We start from the raw sequence: 24127 nt of genomic DNA on the forward strand, positions 1-24127 counted from the left end.
CCATCAGCCTCTCACACCACAACCACCTCCTCAGTGCGTTTCAGATCAAATAATGAGAGCACCTGTAGACTCCTTTCCGCTCGTCACAGTTAAAGACACGTCAGGTAGTGCACCAAAGTGCTTTCATGTTGATCTACTTGATGCCACAAATTGACCGCCAACTCTTTGTACTTTTTGACAAACATCTGCAGATGGCATCAGCTTGGTGGGAATTCGAGGGCAATTCTGCTCCTTTCACACAACGAAAGGGCGATAATTCAGAATTAATTAGGCTATGATACACAGGGGAAGGCGCAGCCCATAATAAGACATTTAAAACAGGATGGGATCTGGTATCCAAGTGCAGGGTATCCATAGAGACCGTTGCTATGGCGGAGAGAAATCTTACCTCATTAGGAACAAATATAAATAGCCTTGCGACTCAGCTTATGGTCATGATGCCCATGGCGGGGAGAACTGGCTCAGAGGCTCCCGGGTCAGTGATACAGGATGTGGCGACTGCGGGGGGCCGTAAATGGAGGAAATGATCAAGAGAATTAGGAAGCAGGAGGGGAAAAAAATGTGAGCCCCTAAGGATGGGAGGGAATAAATGGAGCCAGAAAGAAAGTTTGCCGCTGCTGTCTGATCTAAATGATGTTGGCCTTTCTTCAAATACAAACTGAAATGGCGTGTTGTTGTTTTTTTTTTTTAATGTGTTCAGTCGAATCAACATGTGTAATGAAACCATGGCCGAGAGCGCATTATGCAACAATGTGCACGCTGTTTTTTCTCGTCTCAGGAACACACATAATGAAGGAGGGGAGGCAGGCAGGAGTTGTAGGAGGAAAGAAGGGATTTGCGGGCTGCCAGAGGAGCTTGACAGCCAAGTGAAGAGGAGACAGCAAATAAAAAACTGGAGACATCCAGCGCTGATTGCATCAACAGGTCTGAGGCCTTCAGGTACGCAGCACTGCTCTGCTATTGACTCATCCTATTGTTGACCATCCACAGGTCCTGCCTGGACGCTTATCTAGCTCTGCTTCCTGTTGCACTCTCTCATCCTTGGCTGGCCTCCTCTGTGTGTATGTGTGTTTTGTGTGTGTGTGTGTGTGTGTGTCTGTGTGTGTGCGGTTTATATTAGAGAGGGCATTACCCATCAAGTCTCAGTAACAGCTGAAGGTTTAATTTGTACCAACGAACTTGAAGGATTCATCTGATTTTTATATTTTCGTTATACTCAGGTTTCATTATACTCAACTTTTATCAAAGTTATTAATGAATGTTTGAATTATACTGATAATAGGAATTGATAGCCCTGTATTGATGCAAACAGAATTACATATGATAATTCTTCATGTTAATTAGGGTCAGCAACAGCATGAATAAATGGTAAATGATGGTTAAGTTATGTATTTTTAACTCTTTAAAAACTGTTTTCAGTTTTACGATAACAGATACATAGGGCAGTAATACAAATCAAATATAGTTGGAGTGCATTTGTATAATGTTATTTAGTGTCTCATGTAGATTTGAAGTTAAGGAGCTTATATGCGCTGATCAAGGAATTATCAACAACATCTTTGTGAAAAGCATTGATTGAGTTTTCTGACCGTGATGGAGGAAAGAAAGAAAGGCTAATAAATCCAGTTTTCTTCTGATGTTAACATTGTCACATACATGTTAATTACCTTGATCCATCTAAAAAACAATGCAAATACTTAAGTGAATAGATAATATCTCAGCTCTTGATAATGTTCATTAAACACCTTTGTTCATGATTATATATATTTTGATGTAGTGGATATTAAAGGGAATTTCAATCTCTTTATTAGTATTCTTAGAAATCGACATCATGAACAAATTGCTTCATGCCAAAATGGAAACAATACAGTCAACACACACACACACACACACACACACACACACACACACACACACACACACACACACACACACACACACACACACACACACACACACAAACAGAAACACACTAACACACAGAGGTGGGGTTTGATAGATGATACATAGTAGTATGATCCACAAAGACTGGAGTTTTCACTAATGGCATCTTGTGATCGTGTGAAACACGTTTCTTTGGGCCTCATGGCCAAACTAAAGAACAAATTTTAATCTTTTATGCTATTCACTCCTCTCATGATAGCTTTAGTAATTTATGTTATTTTTGCATTCCCCCTATTTTATTGTTTTTTTATGTTTTTAGCATTACTCTTTAAGCTTTTCCAATACACAGATTGTTTCATATTGGTATTCTAGGACCGTAGTGTGTGTGTGTGTGTGTGTGTGTGTGTGTGTGTGTGTTCGTGCTCTCGTCAATTTTCAGGGGTTTTCCGAATAATTTCCAGGTATTTATAAATAATTTTGTGTTATATTAATATTATCTTATTGTTTTGTTTATTTCATTTTTATCAAATTTGTACATTTTTTCCATAACAAATTCCAAATTGAGAGTCACCTTTCAAACTGCTCCAGGGTTTGATTTGCATTGTTTATGATGCTGTGAAGGCACTGTCTTATTTATTACACATTTACTAATGTAAATTAATGTGCATTCATTGTAACACACAACCTATCCTTTACACAAGGGTGTTTCTTTGACTCAGTTTCTAATGCATATTAGTGGACCACCGCAGCATGCTCTTCATCCCTCTTCCCCTTATGAATAACTTTGAAAGTGCTGAAATCTCGGCTCGGAATTACAGATTGTGTTAATCCATAACACACAGTGGGTCATTGGAGAGGCAGCTTGTTGTCTTTGCAAATCCAAGGCAAACTGATGGGTCAATTAAAGGCAGAGAACTCCCTCCACTCCATGCAAATAAAGCTTTAAAAGCTTGTCGAGGTTTTCTGTTCTCGGGAGCTAAATGGTTTTTCTCAGCCTTTATTGTAGAACACTGTTTTTCAACTCGGGAACAAAGGTGTCTGTGACGGAAAGATGAAAACGGCGACAACCGATGAAGATGGTGTAGGGGGTTCAGACGCACGTTTGCGGGGGCCGTCTAATTGAGGGGATTGTTTGATTCCACTCCCGCCGCATTTCTCTCTCTGAAGACCTGTCAAACTCGCAATCAGCGAAAACAACATGCTTAGAAGGAGCGGAGGGGGGAGGCTGGAGGGGGAAGCAGGAGGAAGGAAGCGAGGGGGGTTGTGGAGCTGGGAAGACGGCGTTTAGGAAGAAAAGGAGGGAGTTTACGCCCACCACATTTGGAGATGAGAAGACAGCCGGGGAGGCATGTGCATGTGTGTGCGTGCGTGCGTGCGTGCGTGCGAGTTTGCACATGTCTGTGTGCCACAGCTCATCAGCCTGTCAAACATCCGTTAAAAACCACAAAAATGCTGGAGAGGTCTATCACTTAACAGGTGCACTTTGCTCACCTTCTCACTTGCGTTCTGGCTCTGTGTGCACTGTTCGTATACGCAAGCATGTGTGTGTGTGTGTGTGTGTGTGTGTGTGTGTGTGTGTGTGTGTGTGTGTGTGTGTGTGTGTGTGTGTGTGTGGCGGCCACGTTTACGCACAATGAGCTCCAAAGCATCATCCTCCCAGCAGAAACCCACCTTGGACGTTTTCCCTGCGGCGGAAGGTGATCCACAGTGACTCACACTCATTGATCAGAAAATAAAGCCATTCCGGTGGATTCTTGCTGTTGCTCCCTCACCCCGAACTGTTTCAGCCCCACGCCCGCACCCTCTGAGTGCACACTCAGCCCAACCCACGGCTGAAGCCATTTCATTCCTGGCTTTGCTCATAGTTTTGTAATTCTGACTGCTGACGCATCCAAATTCATCATCCACTTTCCTGAGGGGGCTTCAGGCCCTCCAAACACTCAATTTTATTGCAGCCCCCCCACCCCTATCCCCCCAAACACAGGTAGCTGAGTTGCATAAAGCTGTTTGTGTTGTGGGTGAGACACATAGCAATGAGTGAGGTCTCTAATTAGAGAAGCAAATCTTCATGAAATCAATGATTTGTTCCCCGAGCCCCCCGAGATCCCCTCCCACCACCTGGATCCTTTATTTTTGGCAGTAATATCTTCATCATGTGTTCAGGGTTTCATATTATATTCATTTGTTTTTGATGCATAGCTGCAGTCACGCACCCTTCCAATAAAAAAGGGGATTATTTGTGCCAATAAAGTGAACAACTGATGCAGAGCGCTGCAGCCATACACATCAGACTCTATTTTCAGATCAAACCTTATTAGTGGCTCCTCTACTATGTGTTCAATATTGTCATCCATTAATATTATTTATTGTTTGGGCTCAAGTTGTTTGTATGGGTTGTAGAAATGTATTGCTTGTTTTTATCACTGCAAAGAAGTACCGGTACTAATTAGTACTGATTTCTTGCAACTATTTCATTCCCATACAGTACAGTTGAGTTTGATTTGTGTTGCAAAAACTAAACTTGAGTAAATTTGCTTTAGAGTAACTAAGGAACTGGGTTGAGATCTCCAGAAAGGGACGCTTGTGTTGTGCATGGGTTTTTGAAGATTTGAGCAACAGAAGACACTCCATTGTATTAGATATAACACCCCTCTGGGTCTGGCGTTACCAGACTTCGACAACTCACACGCAAACAGTCCAGGTGGATAAATATCATTACAAGCAAATGTTTTTGAATGATCTCACATTTTTTATGTTGGAGGAGATTGCTGTTACAGGCATTACAGAATACAGTTCGGTGTCTTACCGTATATGACATGTAAATGGAAGTAATGCAGGAAGTAATGCAGCAATGAATAGCAACAGGGCAAATAAAAGTAATTTTGAATTTGATTTTTGGTTTTGAAACACCAATTGATTGAAAAAAATAATTCAAACAAACAGCAGTAAACACACACATTAGTATAAATCCTATATGTACATACACATGTATATATATACAGCACATACATACATGTGTATTGAATACACATGTACTTTGTAGAGTTTATAGACAAAAAAATCATGTCATATGTTTGGATATTATTGACATGATTTTTTTTGTTTTGAAACTTTTGTCATTTGTATTTGCAGAGTACTTAAATCAAAATGAGTAAACACATTTCTCTGATTATATACCTGTGTGTATGTGTATTAATATATATTAATATATAATGTCTGGTGGCCATTAGCCATGCTACATTGGCTATACTGGCCAGATGATGCACAAGGCTGAGGAAAGCAATGATCCGAGCAATATTATCAGTAACGTACAACATAAATGTGAGTGTCATGAAAGGCGGCTTCAAATACAATACATTTTTATTTCTTTATTTCTTTATTTATTTATTTATTTATTTTTGAATTCTGGAACTGCAAACACCAAAGCCAGTTATCTACAGGTGCTGCTGGACAGTGACATGTGAACATGTTCAAATGCATTAACATTTTGAATCACTTTTCAAACTAATCTCATTTTGTATACTTTGCTTTATGAATAATTCTTAACAGTATTTGTGTTTTGAAGCTTGGACTGTGGGTTATCAACATCTGAACTGGCAGTCTGTTGCGGGGCATCTTTAGCAATATTATTCATGTGAAAAAAACAAATCTTGGAAGAGATGTTTTGTTAATTTGAACGAATGTAGCTGTGTCCTGATGAGGTTAAGAAGCAAAAGAGGACGTCTATTTGTCTGTTTCTTGTCTGTGGCTGTCTAGTCACCCTGCCACATGCTCGATCATATTTTAAATATTCATAGCCTGCCTTCTGAATATTCATGAGCCCACTATTAATATTTATGATCTTCACTTGTTGAGGTGTCATTCGATCTCGTGTACACACATGCACAGACATTTACACACTGATGATCAAAGGACTCAACTATGGCAGCAAGGTGGCTGATTCATCAGCAGTGGCAAGCATTATGCCCATGTCATGCTAAATAAAATCAGTGGCCTCACATCAACACTTACTCTGGTAACAACAATAGGCGGATTTTAAATATATGTTTGACCTTTGGGGGTATGTGCTTGATACATTTTCAGTGGGATTATTTCAGCATAAAGAAATGGAGGAAGTGAAAACAACTTCTCCACATCCAGCTTCGCAATTGTCATATTAGCATGTATATGGATTGTTTAAATCCTAAAAAAAAACTGAAAGGGGGGTTGTTAGCTTTTAGGGTTACTCATCAGTAGATATTCAAGAAATGAGGACTTCTAAAATGACAAGTAATTGCTTAAAAAGGAGAATGGTATTTTATTTTCTGATCTTGCGTTTGATGTACAGACTAAACAAATGATGGTGATCTTCAGAGGTGGGGGTTATTATGAGAAAAAAAACAACTCCTTCAGACTTCTGAGACTAAATGGTCATTTATTCTTTATCCCAAATCAGGGTCTTCATACAAGTGTGGTCTTTTCTTCTTTTTACCTTGTAAATTTGAACTCTAAGTTTTCATAAAGTCAATGGTCATATTCAAATGAATGTGATCTCTTAGAAACCAGCATGAATGTCCACTTGGACTCTAGGATGTACTGATTATAATTTAGCGGTCAGAGGTTGAGAGTGCTGTTACCTCAAAAAACACATTTTTCACAATATCTCCAAGTTTCCTAACATGACATCTGAAGACGTTTCACATAAGGGGAGCCAGGCATCGACCAGACCCAATCGAACGGGTGAATTTGTACGGTCTCACTCAGAAGAAGGCTGAGGGTGGGAAGGTTTTCTTTGGTTTTCTTTGTTTTTTTTTGTTTTTTTTGGGTGGGTAGGTTAACCTGAGCTTCTAACTAAACACTGCTGTGGAGACAATGGTGTTACTAATCACTCTAACAGGAAGCATGATGCAACAACCAATCGGAGATAGAAGGTTTGATTTTGTGCCTATAAAGCAAACATGCTGCTCCTGAATGATGTAGGAAGTCCATGAAACATGGAGCTTTTTAAATAGATTAACCATCCAGATCTTTAAATGCACCATGGGGACTGCAGCCATGTGGCGATCGCACAGATACCTGTCATTTTTCATAAGCTATTGGAGAGTCCCTGTGTCAAACCTGCCCGATATCAGATACCTGATTGTGATTGGTTCACAGTGAGGCTGTTTGTAATCAAACAAATGAGGACCAGGTGGGTCTGTGGAGTGCAGTGGTGTTTGAGCTTCACAGTTTACCAGGCCAAAACAAATGGATAATATGATAAATTCCTACAATTAATATCCAAAGCTCAAAGTCCAACCCAAATATGATGTCAGTATATTCCTCACAACACATTTCCTTCAAGGTTTAAATGTCACCCAAGTCTTTGGTGAACATTCTGAACAGACATGGACTTAAACTCAAGCTGGCCTGTAGAAGCAACTGACTGCCAGGTACTATTTCTAGTTTAACTCTTACCTCAGTCATCAGCTCAGATGGGATCATAGGTTTTAAATGGTACAAACAAGCTGTACTATTATGTTTTAGACTAAATGTGTTTTGTGATGAAAATGTAATACTTTTTTTTTCTTTTTTTATCGTTACTGTATAAAAAGGAGTATTGCTATTAAGAGAGTCTGCTACTTTTTCTGCCTTTGTGAAAAATCCTTGGGGTCTCTGTTTCTGCCAGAAGACATTTTGGGCTCTTTGTCCCCTGCCTCCCTGAGACCAAGGCCACTCTGAACCCACTGCCAGGAAACAGACGTCCTGCACCTCAGTCAGACCCTGGAACTGATGTAAGAGTGTGGCGCGCGCACACACACACACACACCCCATCTCAGCTGTGTGCTTCCTAATGAGCAATGTTTATATAACAAATCACAACAGAGGCAGTCTTTCTGTGCACGAGCGCCAGGAATCGAGCGCCCCTAAGTCTCTTTGGTCCGTGCACACATGCCTGCCATTCTGCCGGTACCAGCCGACAGCAGCTGTGTGTTCGTGTGAAGAAGTGACTGCTGGGTTTTACATGATGCACATCCTGTGGCATTGTGCTCAGTCATCTCTGTAGTCTGTGGGTGAAATATGATATGCTACATACAACCTTACATAAGTTCAAATGTTGTCAAAGTTAAATCTAAAAATAGTTTGTTTAAAAGTTCAAACAGAAGGACAAAAAAACATACAGAAGCCTATAGAATTCAAGCCTAAATAGAGTAACAGATTGCTGGGACCAATGTGAGAGGGTCATAGAAAACAAATTGTTTGCTGTCAGTGTTTACAGTCTTGCTTCAATAAGATGTTGTTATTAAGGCAAAACAACAGGGGGATAGTGAAAGCTGTGGGGGTAGCAGGTTGACTGTGCAGATCTAAAATCTATTCCTACAAGTCTAGAGCAAGTCCCTGGCTGCGTGGTTAGAATCCTTCAAGTCCGAGTCCACTCATGTCAGACCACTTTCTGTTCAGGTCAAGCAATTCTGATTTGAGTCATACAAGCAGTAAATAGCTAAAAAGTCCTTTAGCCCCTGCGGCACTTTCAGGTTTGCATTTCCAGGACCCTTGGAACCTGCCCCCTATTTGACAAACCCAACTTTAACCTAAACTAACTGGGTTGCCCACATGAATTTGAGTTGAATCCTGGTAGCTTATGTCCAACCACAACGAGTAGTACTAGTCATGAGAATACCTGCCCTCCTACCACAGAAAGCAGAGGTCATTAGCCATACAGCAGTTGAAAGTACACATCTGAGCTTTTAAGTTTCTAAATGTGTGATCTTTAGTAGACAAATTTAAAGGTGTTTGCCTTAAATTTGCCTGGATGTTGTTCATGGGAAACATTCTCCTTCATCTCTTGTGATTTTCCCCTCTTTCTATGAGCCGGTGTTTTAATTAAATACTCATGAAATTATGGTTTAATTTTGTTTCATCAGCTCATTACAAAATGTTGCTGTTCTTGTCTGCTCTTTCTCTTTACGTTAGTGCCTCTAATGCATGGAATTCTTTTGGAATTTTTGCAATTCAAATTCAATGAGAGACAATGCAGAGAAACACCACCCTGCATTTAGGTATTTGTAGGGCACAAATAGCATGGTTAAAAAAAAAAAAAAAAGCAGGAACAAGAGACCCATCTTGTTCTATCTTGGGACCAAGGGTGAAGCTGTGAAGTAGGTCTGCTTCCTCCTCCACGCTACATTTATCACAAACTGGAAGGATCTGGGCCTCCATCTTCTGTTGAATAATGGGTTCTCTGAATGACTTTGAACTGAATGAGACTTAAATTAATGGAACAAGAATGAGTCTCATCATCATAGATCTGTGTTTCCAGTTCATTTGCACGTTTTCATTCACAGAGGGTGTGGCTCCTGAAACCCTGCTTCTTGTTAAATAGACCAGTCTTATCAAAATCTAAGTTTCCTTAGCCGAGCAGAAAAAACCCGAATGGTGTTAATTGCGAGAATATCGTTCTGAATTCGAGGTCTGTGTCCTTTGTTTTTACAGAAACATGCAGAAACACCATCTGCAAGAATTAATTATTCTAATAAAGTAGAAAATGGAAGCCCAATGCCAACTTGAATACCCTAAGTGCATCGACTGTGGCGTCAAGATGGAAAGGTGGCTAAAAACAAGCAATCTTTATAGAAGCTGATTAAATGCTCCACAACAACACCGTACAATTTTAAAATCATTACATATCCATAATGAGAAAGAAAATTTGTATGCTTCAACTACCTCTGGGTGTTGGTGACCTGGTCACATTTGTTTGGGTGTTTGAGAAGACTGAGCTGGATCACTATAAAGATACAATAATGTCAGCAACAGTGCATCTCAACTTGGGCTTTATTGGCCTTTCATTCTCACCACAGCCGTGCACCTTTGTGCGTCAAACTTTCAATTTCACATATTAATGCATCACTAGTAATGTTTTGATAGACTAACAAAACCTCTCCTCAAAATGAGGACTCTCATGTGTGAAACTAGTGTTGATCCTAATTCAGTACCTGAATATAACATGTGTGTATAGACACACAGGTGAAGATATGTTTTTTTTTACCTGCTTTCCAATTGGTTCGAATAAGAGAGGAGCAATTTTGTCTCATACATCCATTTAATAAAAATAATAAAACAGCCCTGACACAAAGGGGTAATATACCATGTTTCCTAATCTAAAGCATGGCGAAATCCAATCCTCTTTTCAGTGGTCATTTTACAGTAAAGGTTATTATATCACAGAGATTTCGCCAAGAAATTCAATTTTAATGTAAGGGGTTTGTTTTTGTTGTTGTTTCAACTCTAACAGTAAAAATTCTCCTTTTATGTGACTTGATGCTTCTTTGCAGGATAAATAGCAATTCAAGGGGGTTTTATGAAACATTTAGTTTAACAATCCAAATGATTCAGTGGAACTGGATTGTCATTCACATCTTTTCTATAGAATACAAATAACATAAAATATTAATACAAAGATTAATGCCTTGTGTCTTCCAGATAAGATGCAGAGCCACTAAACTCACCAAATCTGCCCTTTTACAACTGCTTGCCATGGAAACATGACTTTTCCTCCAATGCGTCGGTATGTAGCGACATGACTAAGTCTTCCTGCACAGATTATATTTGGCTTCCTTTTGGTATGGTTGAATGTTTTAGATTCACAGTGTAGAACGATCTGTGTGAAACTTGTTTATGCATTCAGTCATTGATGTGTAAATTTTCTCAGTGCTCGCTTTTAGATTGTAAAAGGTCATAAATTTGGTCAAATGGACTAATATTTCGGTCTCATTTAGCAGACATGAGAAATATAGAAACTGAAAGCCTCCAGGTCACAACTGAATGAACAATTTATATACATATAAGGATAAGAGAAACAGACTGATTAAAAAAACAGTTTCCAGCAGACTGGGGTTTTGTTACAACGTAGTAGTTTTGTTTGTTCTTTGAAAATCTTAAAACTGACAGATGCCTTTTTTTTTCTTGGAAAAACCAGACACACTATTCAGTATGTATATGACTGTGGTATGTATTTCTATATTCAAAACATGATATACAGATTTTTGTCAAGACTCACTGAAAATGTATTAAAATTTTCAAAAATGATTCAAACACAACAATCATTAGCTGAATCTGACCGTTATGCATGGTTATATTTTAATGACTTTAATGGTATAACTGTACATTTTGAGCCAAAACTTGGAGTTGATTCAGGTGTTTGTTTTTTTTGCCAAGACTCATTGAGGTCACACCATGGTTCATGCTGGCATCAGAAATCTCGTCAGCTGAAACGGTTAGCTTTTCTTAAATAAAATGGATTAGTACTCTTACTGCTATGGAGATGTTGGCATAGTGTGGGTCAATGCTGGATCGGGCTTCCATGGCAGGTCTTTATCATTCAGGTTGAAAATTGGACAGTAGAAGCCATTTCATAGCCTTCAGCTAGGAAAAAGAAACCCAAAACAACAGACAACACTAATTTTGTAGCTGAACTGCACATGATCTCAAATTAAACAATTAGCTGGCTAACAAGATATTGGACAAACCATAATTGAACGTTAGCTTGTATCTGCTTCCTGTGTTAAGCTAACAGCCAGAGGCCATTTTGGATGATTTTTCACAGTTCTATTTTTACCCCTTCATAAAACAGAATTCAGCTTAAAGACAAAAGGGACACTAAATGACAGTGAATAGTGTGTAAGGCTGATGAGGAACTACAGAATTCACGATCAAGTTTTGTGTTTGACGTCGTCCCTCCTCCGTCAGCCCATACGTCCAACTTCTGCGAAAGAGGCGCGTTCGAGCCGCTCGGCTGTAAACGCGCGTGCCTTCCGGTTAGCGGCTGCGAACGTCGCGCGAGCAGACGGGAAGACACGCGTGAGCGAGTCGCCGTGCCCGCGCGGCCGCTCCTGCGCATGTGTGTGGGCGCGCGGGCCCCAGCCTCCCCCTCTCACCCCCTCCCCTCTCCGTTCCGATAGATACCGGTAGGAGGCGGAGGAGGAGCGACGGACGGACCGTACGGTCGCTCGCAGTCAACAGTGAAGATACGGCAGCCCGTCGGTCGGCAGCGGCGAAACCGGCGGAAGCTCAAGAGGGGAGAAAAGCGGCGCCTCGACGGTAAGATAACGGCCGTCCGTCGCCGTTCACATATTCGCCCCGGTTTTCTCCGTTCTCTCTCTTTTTTTTTGTGAGATTAGTTCTACCACCGTGGAGTTTGTCATTTGAAAATTGTGATTATTTGTGCTGAAGTTCGCCGCGCGTACGGCGTTCGAGCGGGGGGGGGGTCTAACTCGCCCCGTGCCCGGGTGAGCGGTGATCGGGCGCAGCCGCCGCTGGTCCTCGGCGACACCGCGGAGTGATCGCTATCATTTACCAAGTGTCTTACACGTTCGGCTACAACAATATATATTGTTTTTTCCCTTTAATGGTTGAGAGAGAGATTTTGTTTAGATTGTATCCATACAACTAAAACGTCTTTTCAATTTTAGCTTAAGCGTTAATTTGAAAGCGCGCGTGTCAGTGGGAAGTCAGCCGGCTGTGTCCTTCCGCCGCCGCTCGCCGCTGACAGCCCGCTGAAGTCGCGGAGCAGGAGGTCCGCTCCCCCGCCTCGGTGTAAAAATAGCCCGGTGTGTCAAGTGTAGCCCGGCTCTCGGTAATGCGACACAGCGGCGGCTCTGCGCTCGCTGTCCGTCCAAGACCCAACAGTCCCGTGTCGAAAGAAGATCTCACATTCCCGAACCTCCATCCGGGTCGCACTCAAGTTGTGCCCGCAAGCGGCACCTGTTTGTCCGACTCCCGTGTCGCTGTCGGGAGTCTAGACGATGAGACGGGGGGTATTTTTTATTTCTTGTTTTGTTGCCACGTGATCCCTTAACAACAACTACCCGGTGGTTTCTGGATGTTTGCGGGTCCCCCCGCCTCCCCTCCCCAGCCCAGGTTAGACTTCAGCTGCAGAGACACGCAGCTGTCGCACCGCAGGGGCTGCTGTTGCGGCGTTCAGGTGTCGCGACCATGGAGGACAAAGTAACCTACATTTGTCACCGGCAACCTACTTTTCTTTCTAAGTAACTTGTCCTCGTTTTTCCAAGTTTGACAGAGAGCCGCGGTGAAGTTACCTACAGGGACGAGAAATACACACAATGCAAGCAACAGGGGAAAAAAATGTCAGTATCATTTTTTTCTCCGTAATTTTCACAAAGAGGCGTTCAGGCGCCCCCCGATTGGACAGGAAACCTGAAATCCACTTGCGGATGCAACTGCAAGCTCACAGACGAGGCTGCAGCTTTTGTGTTTTCGTTTTTTCAGCAATTGTGGGTTTCGCCGACTAGAATGTGGCACGGTTCAGAGAAGTGATTGTAGTTAAAGGAAAGAAATAATATAAAAGCCGTAGATTCTTTCCTACTCGGTCAGGACACTCGTCTGCTTCAGGACTTAATCCAACTTTTGCGTCTAAAGCGGCTCCTGGACATTTTCCCACCGGCCCGCCTGCGTGTCTCTGCGGAGCTTTGGCTGGAGAAGAAAGGCTTCCCGGTGAGTAAGTGGCTCCGCGGCCGGAGGCTGGAGGGATGGCGGCAGATGGATGATGATGTAGCGGGTCTCGGCGCGCTCTCGCCTCCCGCCGCCATCCGTCACGCGTTAATGGTCGTGTCACACCTTCTCCCCGGGCAGCCGCCGCTTCTGCAGCGCTCAGCTCAACGCAAAACCCGGTAGCGCCGCTCAAAATCCCTCCTCCGCACGGCTGCCGGGCCGGCTGCAAAGCCCGGAGACCAGGCTGCGCCGTCAGCCGCTCTCAATTCCTCGTTTCCCTCCGTCACCCCTTTTCACCTCCAAGGAGCCCGCAGGCTGTTCCCTCACCTCCCCGTCTCCTCTCCGGTGCATCTGCTCCACATTCTCACCTTCTTCTCCCCTCGCCCTACTTTACATTCGCAGACGTGCTGCAGTAACACCCAGCAGGCATCCTCCTATTTTACACACTTTCCCCAACACCACCACTACCTCACTCCCAGTGGCTCCACTTGCTAGGAGGGTGGGGGTCGTTTCTCCTCTCCCTGGGTGAGGTCTCAGGTCAGGGTCAGTTGTTGAGAAGCTCTATTTGGCCAAAGGACATCTGAGCGAGAAGGTGCCAACAGCACATTAAGCCGCCGCCCAGGTCACTGGATCCTGGAGGGTGTCAATGTGTGTCCCATCAGCACAGGTCAAAGTGTGACACTCGTGCTCTAAAACCCCTCAACAGCTATTTTCATTATCTATTCATCAGACCATTACGGTGCAAACTAACTGATTTATTGTCTTGTATAAAGCACCTGCACAAGGCATTAAAATTTCAGAGGTGAGATCGTGAAATGACTTGATCGCTCTGTCTTTTGGATAAAGTCAAGAAAAATCAGCTTCCATTCTAAGTCCGAAAACCACAGAAACAAACCCACAACAAAAAAAAGGTAAACTGTGAATCAGCCAACTGAGTCATTGTGATGCATTTTCTCTCCATCACAATAGTGATTTACCTTCCATCCTTTCAACTCTCTAATTAAGAAGATCGCATGTCATCTGTATTTAGTGAGCGACGTCATTTTCCAGACCTTGATTTAAGGCGTTGCACAATAGCAGAGTGGATTCAAGGTTCTGGATCGCTTGCTAATGAGCGCCATTTTAGAACCGCTAACGTCTACCATCATGCTGCAGTGACACTTTGAGCTCCAGTGTGAATGATTACTCTTCAAAAAAATGAAGCAATGCATTTATTTCAATTTCCTTTATAAATGTACTGCTATTGATTCCAAATCCTGTGATTAAATACTTGCGCAATAATTCTAATCGCATTATTATGTTCAATACGTTGTGTTACTGAGCATACAAACTGCTCTATCACATCCATGTTTTTGATGTTTGTTTGTTTTTTAACTGGCTGACTTTTTACAATAAAAGATGTTACAGCTCCATGATGGAAACTATGAAATTTGGGGATTTTGGCCTGAAGTTTTCATACAGTCAAAGCCTCAGAAGTATTTCGAATGTTATATTAGTTACTTCTGACCATGGATCTAGGACATATATATTCACAAGGCAATGAAAACATGTCATAATACTGTAAATACTGAAACACATTATCAGCGGTCTTGTTTATTAGTTTGCATCCAACTATTGATCACCTAGTGGGAAACAACTGGGTTTTGTTTTTTCTCTGCAAAAATGATAGGTTTTTTTACTTATCGTGTGAAAAGTCCACGAGTGCTTTGCAATAGATTCCCTTAAGAATCTGGAAGGAATTAGGTACAATCTTTAAGAATTACCCAAACAATATGAAGTATCCCAAAAATGAAAAAGAAAAAAAAAAAAAAACTACTTAAAGGAAATGTTCCTATAGTCGTAAAATGTGGAATGAAACATTTTTCATTCATAATGTCAAAATAACGAGTGGAGTTAACAAATCCTGATTCTCCATACCAAAAAAAAAAAATTGATATAGAAAACAAAACTCTAAATATTGTTACTCACTTATTTCTATATCGGTTTTGCCTGCAGTGCAGCAGGACTCAATGCAACTACCAAATAAAAAGTTTGTCATCATATTACTGCAATTGACTACATTGTTGAAGGATCCTATATCACTGATATTCCCAACATTAAATCCGACATCAACCCAACTCACGTCACTGTCTGGCTATTTTTCTGTGATGAAAACCACCGCCCTCGTGTAATGTTTCACAGAGTCGCTATAGGCAAGCACACGCCCCTTTGCCTGTCAGGGTCTTATTTTATTTATTTATTTATTTTTGTTTATTCATTTTAAACTGCCGCAATCTCCCAACGGGTGTTAAATAACCATGTTATGGGACTCTGCATCCTCTGAGCTCGTTATTTTGTCCCAGGTGTTGCAGGAATAAGTGTCCCCTTGAGCTCTGTGCTACGGCGGAATGCATCCCCACTCAGTGCAGTTGGCCCGTTGGAAAAGATGGTGGAATGCCATTTCCTCGTGGGCGCGTGTATTAGTGCGCAGCCTCGGCAATATTCTCACCACCGGGATCAGCGTGGCATTCTGGGAATATCAGGGCCGGTGGATCGGATGATTTTCTCTGCAGCTGCTGTTTCTAAGAAAAGCTCAAGCCACACAGAAACACATACACACACACATACGCACACAACAAACATGAGACACACATGTAAATACACGAGCAAATACCACATCAGAGCAAAGGACTATCTATTACTGGCATCGACGCACTGGCACACCTACAGTAACACATTTTAAGTAGCCGTCACCTGTCCAACCAGGCGGGTATCCAGGACGATGGTGGTTAACACATACGCAGACACTCCTCTCCAGCAGCTATGGTTTTTATGCTCAGATAGCTGTTTTATCAGTGTAAAAGTGTGCCATTTTGCTGTACAATCCCCACTAATGTGGTTTTATCTCCTCTGTATTTTGCACTTCAGGCTATTTTCCATTGAACAGTAAAAGGCCGTCAGAGAGAGGAACAGTGGAGAAGGCGAGCACAGGCGGAGAGGATAATTGCGTTTCTTCCCGCCCCGTGGGAACGCGGGATATATGATCAAATCATTCACCTGTGAGGCTCTCCAGGAAGCAACTCCAGAGAGGTGGGAGCGACGCACACTCACGCAGGCTCGTACGCAAACAGAAATATCAAGAGTCAAACGCGCAAATGCACAAATAATTTGGAGAGACGCACACCTCATGAGAGCCCCTGTCATGTGTCACTTAGACGGATGATGGCGGGAGTTTTAGAAAGCGTGGATGGCTCTTCGTGTGATGTCATCAGCTGCTCCCCTGCGCCGCCATGTGTGTCCCTTTGCAGCAGTCAGCGGGAGGATGAAGAGAGTCACTGTGACAGTAAGAAGCCATTGCAGCAGGTAAGTGGCACAAACACGGCTTCAGTGGGTTGATACAATTCCTGTGCACTGCATGAATAATAAAGTACCACATTAAGGTTATGCAGCCCTTAACACACACAAGCACACACACACCCACACATTTCGCCCCTTTTCTCTTCTATAATAAATTATGCTCTCACTTGCAGAAACAGTGTAGCCCGATGCAACCAAAGAAAACCGTAAAAGTAAGCAAAAGTAATTCTGCCTCACATTCATTATCTTTGGAATATTGATTGCATTATGAGTTTGCTATATTGCTTGTGCATGTTTTTCAGGCCAAAGGCAAGTTGGTGCGCAGCATGGCCGTCTGCGAGGAGCCCCCCCCACCAGAGGCCAGTCAGGTAAAATGCTCACAGACACCCACGCATGCTCGATACTGTCCTCATCGTGTTCATCATCGCCGTGCTCGAACGACTCCACTTCATCTCCCCTCTCAGACGAATCCAAACATCTCGTCTAGCTGCCATGACAACGCAGTAGGTTCCTGTAAGGAGGGAGACCAGGAGGAGAACACAGATCCAAAGACACATTCTCTGTCCAAAGGTGTGTGTGTGTGTGTGTGTGAGAGAAACATCTCATAAAGAGAGGGGGAGAAAGCAAATAAAATGTAATAAAATGTTATTCAGCTGCAGTATTTAGATGTAGCTCTCCTGGGGTGATTAATATTGCAATGTGTATTGTTGTTGTTATGGTTGTGTAAGTAACACATGTGTCACTCAGAGTCCAGCCTGGAGTACACGGACTACTCCGGCATAGACCTGCAAAGGTTTATTGTCGACACACTCAACAGCAGCCCCAGAGAACGCCTGACACTGCTGAGACTGGAGCAGGACATGATCGACTTTATCAACAGCAAGAGGTGTGTGTGCGTGTTCATTTACAAAGAAGATAATTTGAACTTGCTCCCCATCTTATGTCTTTATGTTGAGACATAACTGATATTCATGCAATATTGAATGAAAGGTTTCACACCCAGTCCAAATTATTGCAGGGGTAAGTCGACATTATTAAAATAAAGTGAACAAACAAGTAATAATCACTACATTTAAGAGAACCTTTTGTGGTAATATCTGCAGAGGAAAGGATAACAAAATCCAAACATTATCTCCCCAGGGCTTTCAGGGTCACTTCAGGTCAATTTGAAAGTATTTTTTGGGCATTTTCACACAATACTTTGTACAATTTTAAGTTTTATGATTGACTCTTAATATTTTAAGCCAATTTATTTGCCAATTGTGAAGAATTTTGTTCTAGAATTTATAGAAAATTCTTCAATTCTCTTTTCTTTTTTCTTTTGCTACATTTCAGGCACATTCCAATTGATTCTTCTTTCTCAGTCGGGGTTTCGACTTATACTGAATAAGCAAAGCGATGTCAAGCCTCCCACGTTATGGTCCATGTCTGTTGGTTATAAAGCACATTTTAGAAAACTTTTGTTTATGATGTTTAAAAGACACCAACCATCACAGGTTCCAGATATCGATTTAACATCGCTGTTCTTTATCTGCGCTCCCCGTTCTCCATCTCTCCCTCCCTCGCTCCGCCCACTTTGGTTTATCATTGTCTTCCTCTCTCTCACTGTTTTGCTCATCTCTCTCCTCGCCCTCCCTTCCTTTCTCAGTCTCTTTAAGCAGTTCCCCAAGATGTCCTCCTACCACCGTATGCTGGTCCATCGAGTGTCGGCCTACTTCGGCATGGAGCACAATGTGGACCAGACGGGCAGGGCTGTGATCATCAACAGAACCGCCGGCACACGCATGTAAGTGTTGATGTCTTGAGTGTGCACGTCTTTGTTCACACTCCACCTGAAACATTGTTTCGTTCATTCACGCAGACCGGAGCGGCGTTTTCTGGACGAGGTGCGCACAGACATGACCGAGGAGCTGAACCAGTGGAAAAGTATTTTGAAGAGAGACAGCAGCTCAGAAGACCAGGTCCGTCCGTCCTCCTACTCCTACAGCCTGTGTCCTGGGAACGTCCTCTGTAATGGACATCGATCAGAGTTCTGACCCTTCTTCCACGTCCCTCCCGCAGACCCGACTCTTCCCCTCACGGGAGAAACAGAGCAAGTCGCTGGAGGAGAGAGAGGAGGAATACCAGAGAGCGCGAGATCGAATTTTCAGCCAGGAGGTACGACAGAGACAGACGTGCATACGTGATACGGGGACACTGAGCTGACTGACTAATTTTCTGTTGCAGCCGCTCTGCACCCAGGAGAGCGTCCGTGGAGAAACCAGGTAACCTTGCCTGCAGTCTATTCCGTCCATGGGCTTTTTCACTGATTCCTTTTTTGATTAAAAAAATTAACAAAGGCCTGTGTGCGCGTGTTTTTGTTTGTTTTTGTGTGTGTGTGTGTGTGTGTGTGCGTGCACACGTGCACTGTTAACAGGGCTGTGGAGGAGTGCAATCCATATGCTGAGACCCAGAGGAGAAGGCAGCTCTTCAGGTAGACCATTTATCATCTTAATCTGGTCAGTCTGGCTGCCGCTGTGACTGAGGTCGACACAAAGAGGACCCACTTTTTTTCTTTATCCTTTGTTTTTGTAAACTTAACTTATTGGCTCTTATTAATTTGACTTAAGCGAGCAACCACTCATGTAAAGACAGAAAACACACTAATACCATTACATTCTCAGCTGGTATATTAGATATAAGTGCACATATAATGTGTATACGTAATGTAGACGCACACAGACACACACACACACACACACACACACACACACACACGCGCATTCACCTCCTTAATATACACCCTTCTGCACTGATAGACATCATGCAGATTCTTTTTATCTATATTAGTGACTATAAAACACAAAACTGCGAGAAACCAGAAGTATGCAAATATTTATTCACTACTTAGGATCAGACCGCAATTTTTACAAGTTCTGATTGAGGGTGCTCAAGAGGAAGTTTCTATCCACCATCGTTCGCCAGCCAAGAAATCTGTGTTCAGTGAGATGATTCTACGACATTGTAATCACCTGCAAAACATTTTTTAATATCCCCTGTGACAGCCAAAGACAGGGGAATGCATCTTCACCTTTTGTCTCATCTCACTTTTCCCTTGCTTGAACGCTAATTCTATTGATCATCTCCAGCTGCCTGCCGCTGAACCAGAACCAAGAAACATGACCGCATCATTCCACTTTTCGCTTTTTACGTCACCTCCCACTTTCCTTTTACAGCATAAAACTTTCGCTGGCTGCTTTCAGCACTTTGTCTCTGACCTGGGGTTAAGATTTTTTTTGGCCCCGGTCTTTTGCAGTTTCCTTAACAGGAATAGATTTTACACATCTGCCTCTCCTGATTGTTGTATGCTACTGTCTTACAATGCAATTTTTCAGCTTTAAAATGTGAAAATAAGCAATTAAAGATATTCCTTTTTCTTTCTTCTTTGTCAGGCGCAGCCGCGATAGCTCGGGCTCCAGTTGGACAGGCAGCAGCAGGCAGAGCAGCACAGAGACAGACTGTCGCTATAGCAATGACCCTCATCCTTGGAGCAGTACAGATTCTGATTCATCATATCAGTGGACAAATCCCGCCCCCAAACCTCAACAAACTGCCAATCACAGCTGGGAGGCACGAGGCGCAGGTGTGTTCTTTCACTCGGTAGCACTTTTTTTCGATTCGTTCCACACCGGAGGTGTGAACTTGGTCCCGCGGGCTGAGACTCTTCACTCCTCTCTACCTGACGTGCGACCAGACTTATTTCCAGACTTTATCGCCAACCACTTTTGAGAACATCCCTGCTAATAAACGATGTCGGCTCTCGATTCGGTCGCATCTAATTAACACAAAGCAGCAGAAAATCTACTGGTGCGAAAATTTAACTCGAGCCATAAGTCTTCACACCTTAGCTGTAAATTTTCACACAACACCTCCACTCTACTTTGCATATCGGGGGGGGGGGGGGACAAACGACATCATCGCAGAAAGTGTATGTTTGAAATGTCGAAATGTTAATAATACAGCTTTTCTGTTTGTGTCCGCTCTACACCCACAGGCTCCATTGCTCTCTTCAGAGTGTCAAACACTTGTCCCCACCCACCCTCGCCGCCCATCGCAGAGGAGCCGCCTGCAGCCCCAGCATTCATCTTGGAGAACGGGATCCCACCGGGAAGCATACTCGTGAACCCACATACAGGTACATGTCTCTCACACGCGCCTCTTCGACATCATGCAGTAATTACATCTTAACTCCACGTCCCCTTTGACCTGTCAGGACAACCTTTCTTGAACCCCGATGGAACCCCTATTGTGTATAACCCTCCGGACAGTCAGCAGCCAATCAAGAGCCAGACTCAGCCGCCACAACAGGTGGCAAAAACACACACATATTCTCACGCAGTGACAGCATTTGACATTCAAGGTGTGTTCGCATCCACATTGCCATCCTTATCTTTGTCTGTGTGTGCCTGTCCCTCAGGTGGTTCAGTACCCCCCTGTGTCTTACGCGGCCCCACAGATGTTGCCTGTCACAGTGTCTCAACCGTACACAGTACGTAACATACGACATGTGTGTGTGTATGTGTATCCCGCCGTGCGAGCGCATGCTCACCCACTGTTTCTTGATCGACAGATCGACGATCTCTCCTCGCAGTTCGCTCAAGTCAGCTGTCACTCACAGGGCGAGGTCCCACCCCTTTACCCTCCTAGTCAGGGTTACATCTATGCAGCGCCTCCCCCGCCCCCGCCCAACCCCCACAGCTACTCTGAGCCATCACCTCAGGTGATGACACACTTCGGGGGTTTGGTTTCTTTTTTTTTTAGTTGTTAATGATTTGTTAGATGTGGAAACATCATTTCAGCTCAGAATGATTTTAAATACAAATTTTGTTCAATTTAAAGAAACGGTTCAAGGAGAATAAACACAGAAATTTTATTCCTTACAGGTGCCTGTCTATTATTACAGCCAGTACCCTACCTCAGTTCAACAGCCATGCAAGCCTGTCTCACCCAGCCACAGTCAAGCAGGACAGCCCACAGGTACTAGCGTGCACATGTGTGTGTGTGCGCATGCGTGCATGTGCGGGTTAGAGGCATACAGTGACTGCGGCGGTAGAGGAGGGGGCCGTTACACTGTCAGAGATGTAGTCTGAGGGTCTCACAGTGAACCGGTCTCTTTCCCTGCTGCTTCTATTCATCACAGATGCTCTTGGAGGACAGATAGCTGCAGTTTGAATTCAGTCCTTTGTTCCAAAACATGAAATTTAATCCATCCATCCATGAGGGTTTATCTGTGAAAATGATTAAAATGAAGGAAAATTAAAATGCATGAGAGTGCTGGAGGCGCTCACGTGGATGTAGCGTTTTGAAATGATGGCCGTATTCAGTGTAGGGGGAGCCTCTTTGTCTTTAGTTGGATTTACTACGATACAATGAATAGATTGAAGCCAATGTTAATGTTTACTCCACTGCTGAGGACTTGGAGGCTTCTTCTCAAATGGCCCACTATCCACTTCCCTCCTGTTTGCACTGCACTTTTGAAAGCCCACATTACTAAGTGCTATCTTAAACTGATTAACCTAGAACCATTTTTCTAATAATACATATCAGATTATCTCATAGGGTGCAGCAAATCACAGATCAGATACATGACACACAAAAAAAAACATTTTCCCCATCAGATTAGTGGATGATTTCTTAGATACATCAGTTGAATTGACAGTAAATAAATAAATTCTTATCATTTCGGGTCTTTTTTTTGCTTGTTTTCAGGCAACTTCCTTCATGTAGGTAATGTCTTTCTTATAAGTGACTTGGTCACCCACTGTATTTGGTCGTGATGTCTGTTGACATTAATGAAAATTCCAAATTGGATAAAAAGGGGGGTTTTAAGAATTGCACTGCTGTATGCAAGCATCACATTGGTCGCTAGTCTGCTGTGGAGCATCTAAAATGTCCTCGTAACTGATCAACTTTCACCAAAGAGATGCAACAATGAGATGTCAAACCCTCGTGTGCTTGCAGCTGTTTACGCCCCTGTGATGGCAGTGCAGCAGACCTCCCACTCCCAGGCCAGTGCCATGCTGGGGCCTTACACCTACGGCCTCACGTCCGTCCAGCAGCCTTCAAGTAAACACCGAGCACCCAAAGGTCTCATTGTCCTCCTCCATCTTAAAGTTTACAGAAGTGCTTGAAAGAGCTAAATCTAAATTCATTCTCTTTACCTTATTCTTTGGCTATGCAGCTTTTGGTGTTGTACCGCCGAACTAAGGCCGGAGGTGACGTCGGAGCCCCCGCCCCAAAGCACCCACCACCGCCACATTGGATGTAGTGATGAAACTCCCATGTTTTTCTTCTGATGCCACAGGAGCTACAAGCATGCTCACTGACTGACACACACACAAACACGCACGCACATTCATACACCCACTCATATATATTGAATATATATATATATATGTGTGTGTGTGTGTGTATATATATATATATATATATATATATATATATATATACACATATATATATATATATATATGCACAACTTTCACCACTTTACCAAAGTTTAATATTTATCAGAGCTGTTCTATTGAGTGAATAATTTATATAGACAAATGGAGTTTTATATTGTTATTAAATGATATATTATGTTTTAAGGAAATGCACTGTGACATAAAAGAGCCGAGTTGACAAAATCGCATCTGTATCGTCTTTGTTTCCTCTAATGTTCTTTTATGTACATGATCATGAGCGGAGATGCAAACACCAGGAAGTGAGATGCACCACAGGAGGCAGTTCCTCCAGACCACAGACATGAAATAACATCAATGAGTAACAAGCAACTGTTTATTTGTCTTGGTATTTACTGTCTAATAGCAAAATGACGTGAGAAGTTTTGCCTTTTGATATGTGATCAAAGCTGGTCTTCTCTCACAAGAAAACCAAAGAGTTTCTCCATTGAGATGAAAATGGAGGTTTTCATTTTTTATCTGGGGGGGGGTTTAAGTCACAGGAGGACATCCTGTATGAGCCTTCAGCTCCCCCTCCTGCTTAAAGGCTCTCAGTACACTCAGTCCACCTTGCCGCTCCGACAGCTGCAGCTTTGTGGGGGGCTTCAACATGTAGAATATTTTCACGTCATTATGCCTGACAGAAAGCACCTTAATATACAGTAACCATAAATATGAAGATGAATAATATTGTCTCAGGTTTGGCTCTCTTTTCCAATATGGGCCGAGCTGTATTTCAAATCACGAGGAATTGTTTTTCACCACATACTGATTTGAGATGTGACTAACAACATTTACAGCTTTGATATGGCTTGAGCTTGGCAGCGAACCCCCAAAGCAGGTAAATTCAATTCAGATACCATTAATTTCAACATGCACCTGCAATATTCCTAATGTGTAACGTCAAAACATTTTAACGTGTACTAAAAGTACACATCCGATAATAATCTTGACATTGA

General features: G+C 42.8%; 1 protein-coding gene across 3 annotated transcripts; it reads left to right on the plus strand.

The window, feature by feature from the left end:
• Positions 1 to 11801: 11801 nt before the first annotated feature.
• Positions 11802 to 23354, plus strand: arpp21 (cAMP-regulated phosphoprotein, 21). Of its 3 annotated transcripts, none has more exons than XM_086177722.1 (20): positions 11802 to 11940; positions 16258 to 16419; positions 16545 to 16692; positions 16860 to 16898; positions 16989 to 17054; positions 17151 to 17256; positions 17434 to 17572; positions 18335 to 18472; positions 18548 to 18647; positions 18748 to 18843; positions 18913 to 18950; positions 19103 to 19159; positions 20118 to 20308; positions 20720 to 20860; positions 20939 to 21033; positions 21143 to 21214; positions 21296 to 21445; positions 21609 to 21702; positions 22687 to 22812; positions 22907 to 23354. In XM_086177722.1, the coding sequence occupies exons 2-20, from the start codon at positions 16370 to 16372 to the stop codon at positions 22930 to 22932; spliced, it is 1872 nt and encodes a 623-aa protein (XP_086033848.1). In that variant the 5' UTR covers positions 11802 to 11940; positions 16258 to 16369; the 3' UTR covers positions 22933 to 23354. The 3 variants fall into 3 exon arrangements, with proteins under 3 accessions (XP_086033848.1, XP_086033849.1, XP_086033850.1); XM_086177723.1 differs by having other exon boundaries at positions 22687 to 22791; XM_086177724.1 differs by having other exon boundaries at positions 11835 to 11940; positions 16258 to 16448.
• Positions 23355 to 24127: the final 773 nt, after the last annotated feature.

This window comes from Fistularia commersonii, chromosome 30 (genome assembly GCF_037954325.1).
Source record: "Fistularia commersonii isolate RoL2024-O1a breed Wild chromosome 30, RoL_Fcom_v1.0, whole genome shotgun sequence".
NCBI classification, from domain to species: Eukaryota; Metazoa; Chordata; class Actinopteri; order Syngnathiformes; family Fistulariidae; genus Fistularia; species Fistularia commersonii.

Excerpts from the sequence above, each read along its gene's own strand:
- arpp21 (XM_086177722.1), top strand. The coding sequence starts at position 16,370 with ATGATCAAATCATTCACCTGTGAGGCTCTCCAGGAAGCAACTCCAGAG. Across the intron at positions 16,899-16,988 it reads AACCAAAGAAAACCGTAAAA|GCCAAAGGCAAGTTGGTGCG; the intron begins GTAAGCAAAAGT and ends CATGTTTTTCAG. Across the intron at positions 21,703-22,686 it reads TCAAGCAGGACAGCCCACAG|CTGTTTACGCCCCTGTGATG; the intron begins GTACTAGCGTGC and ends GTGTGCTTGCAG.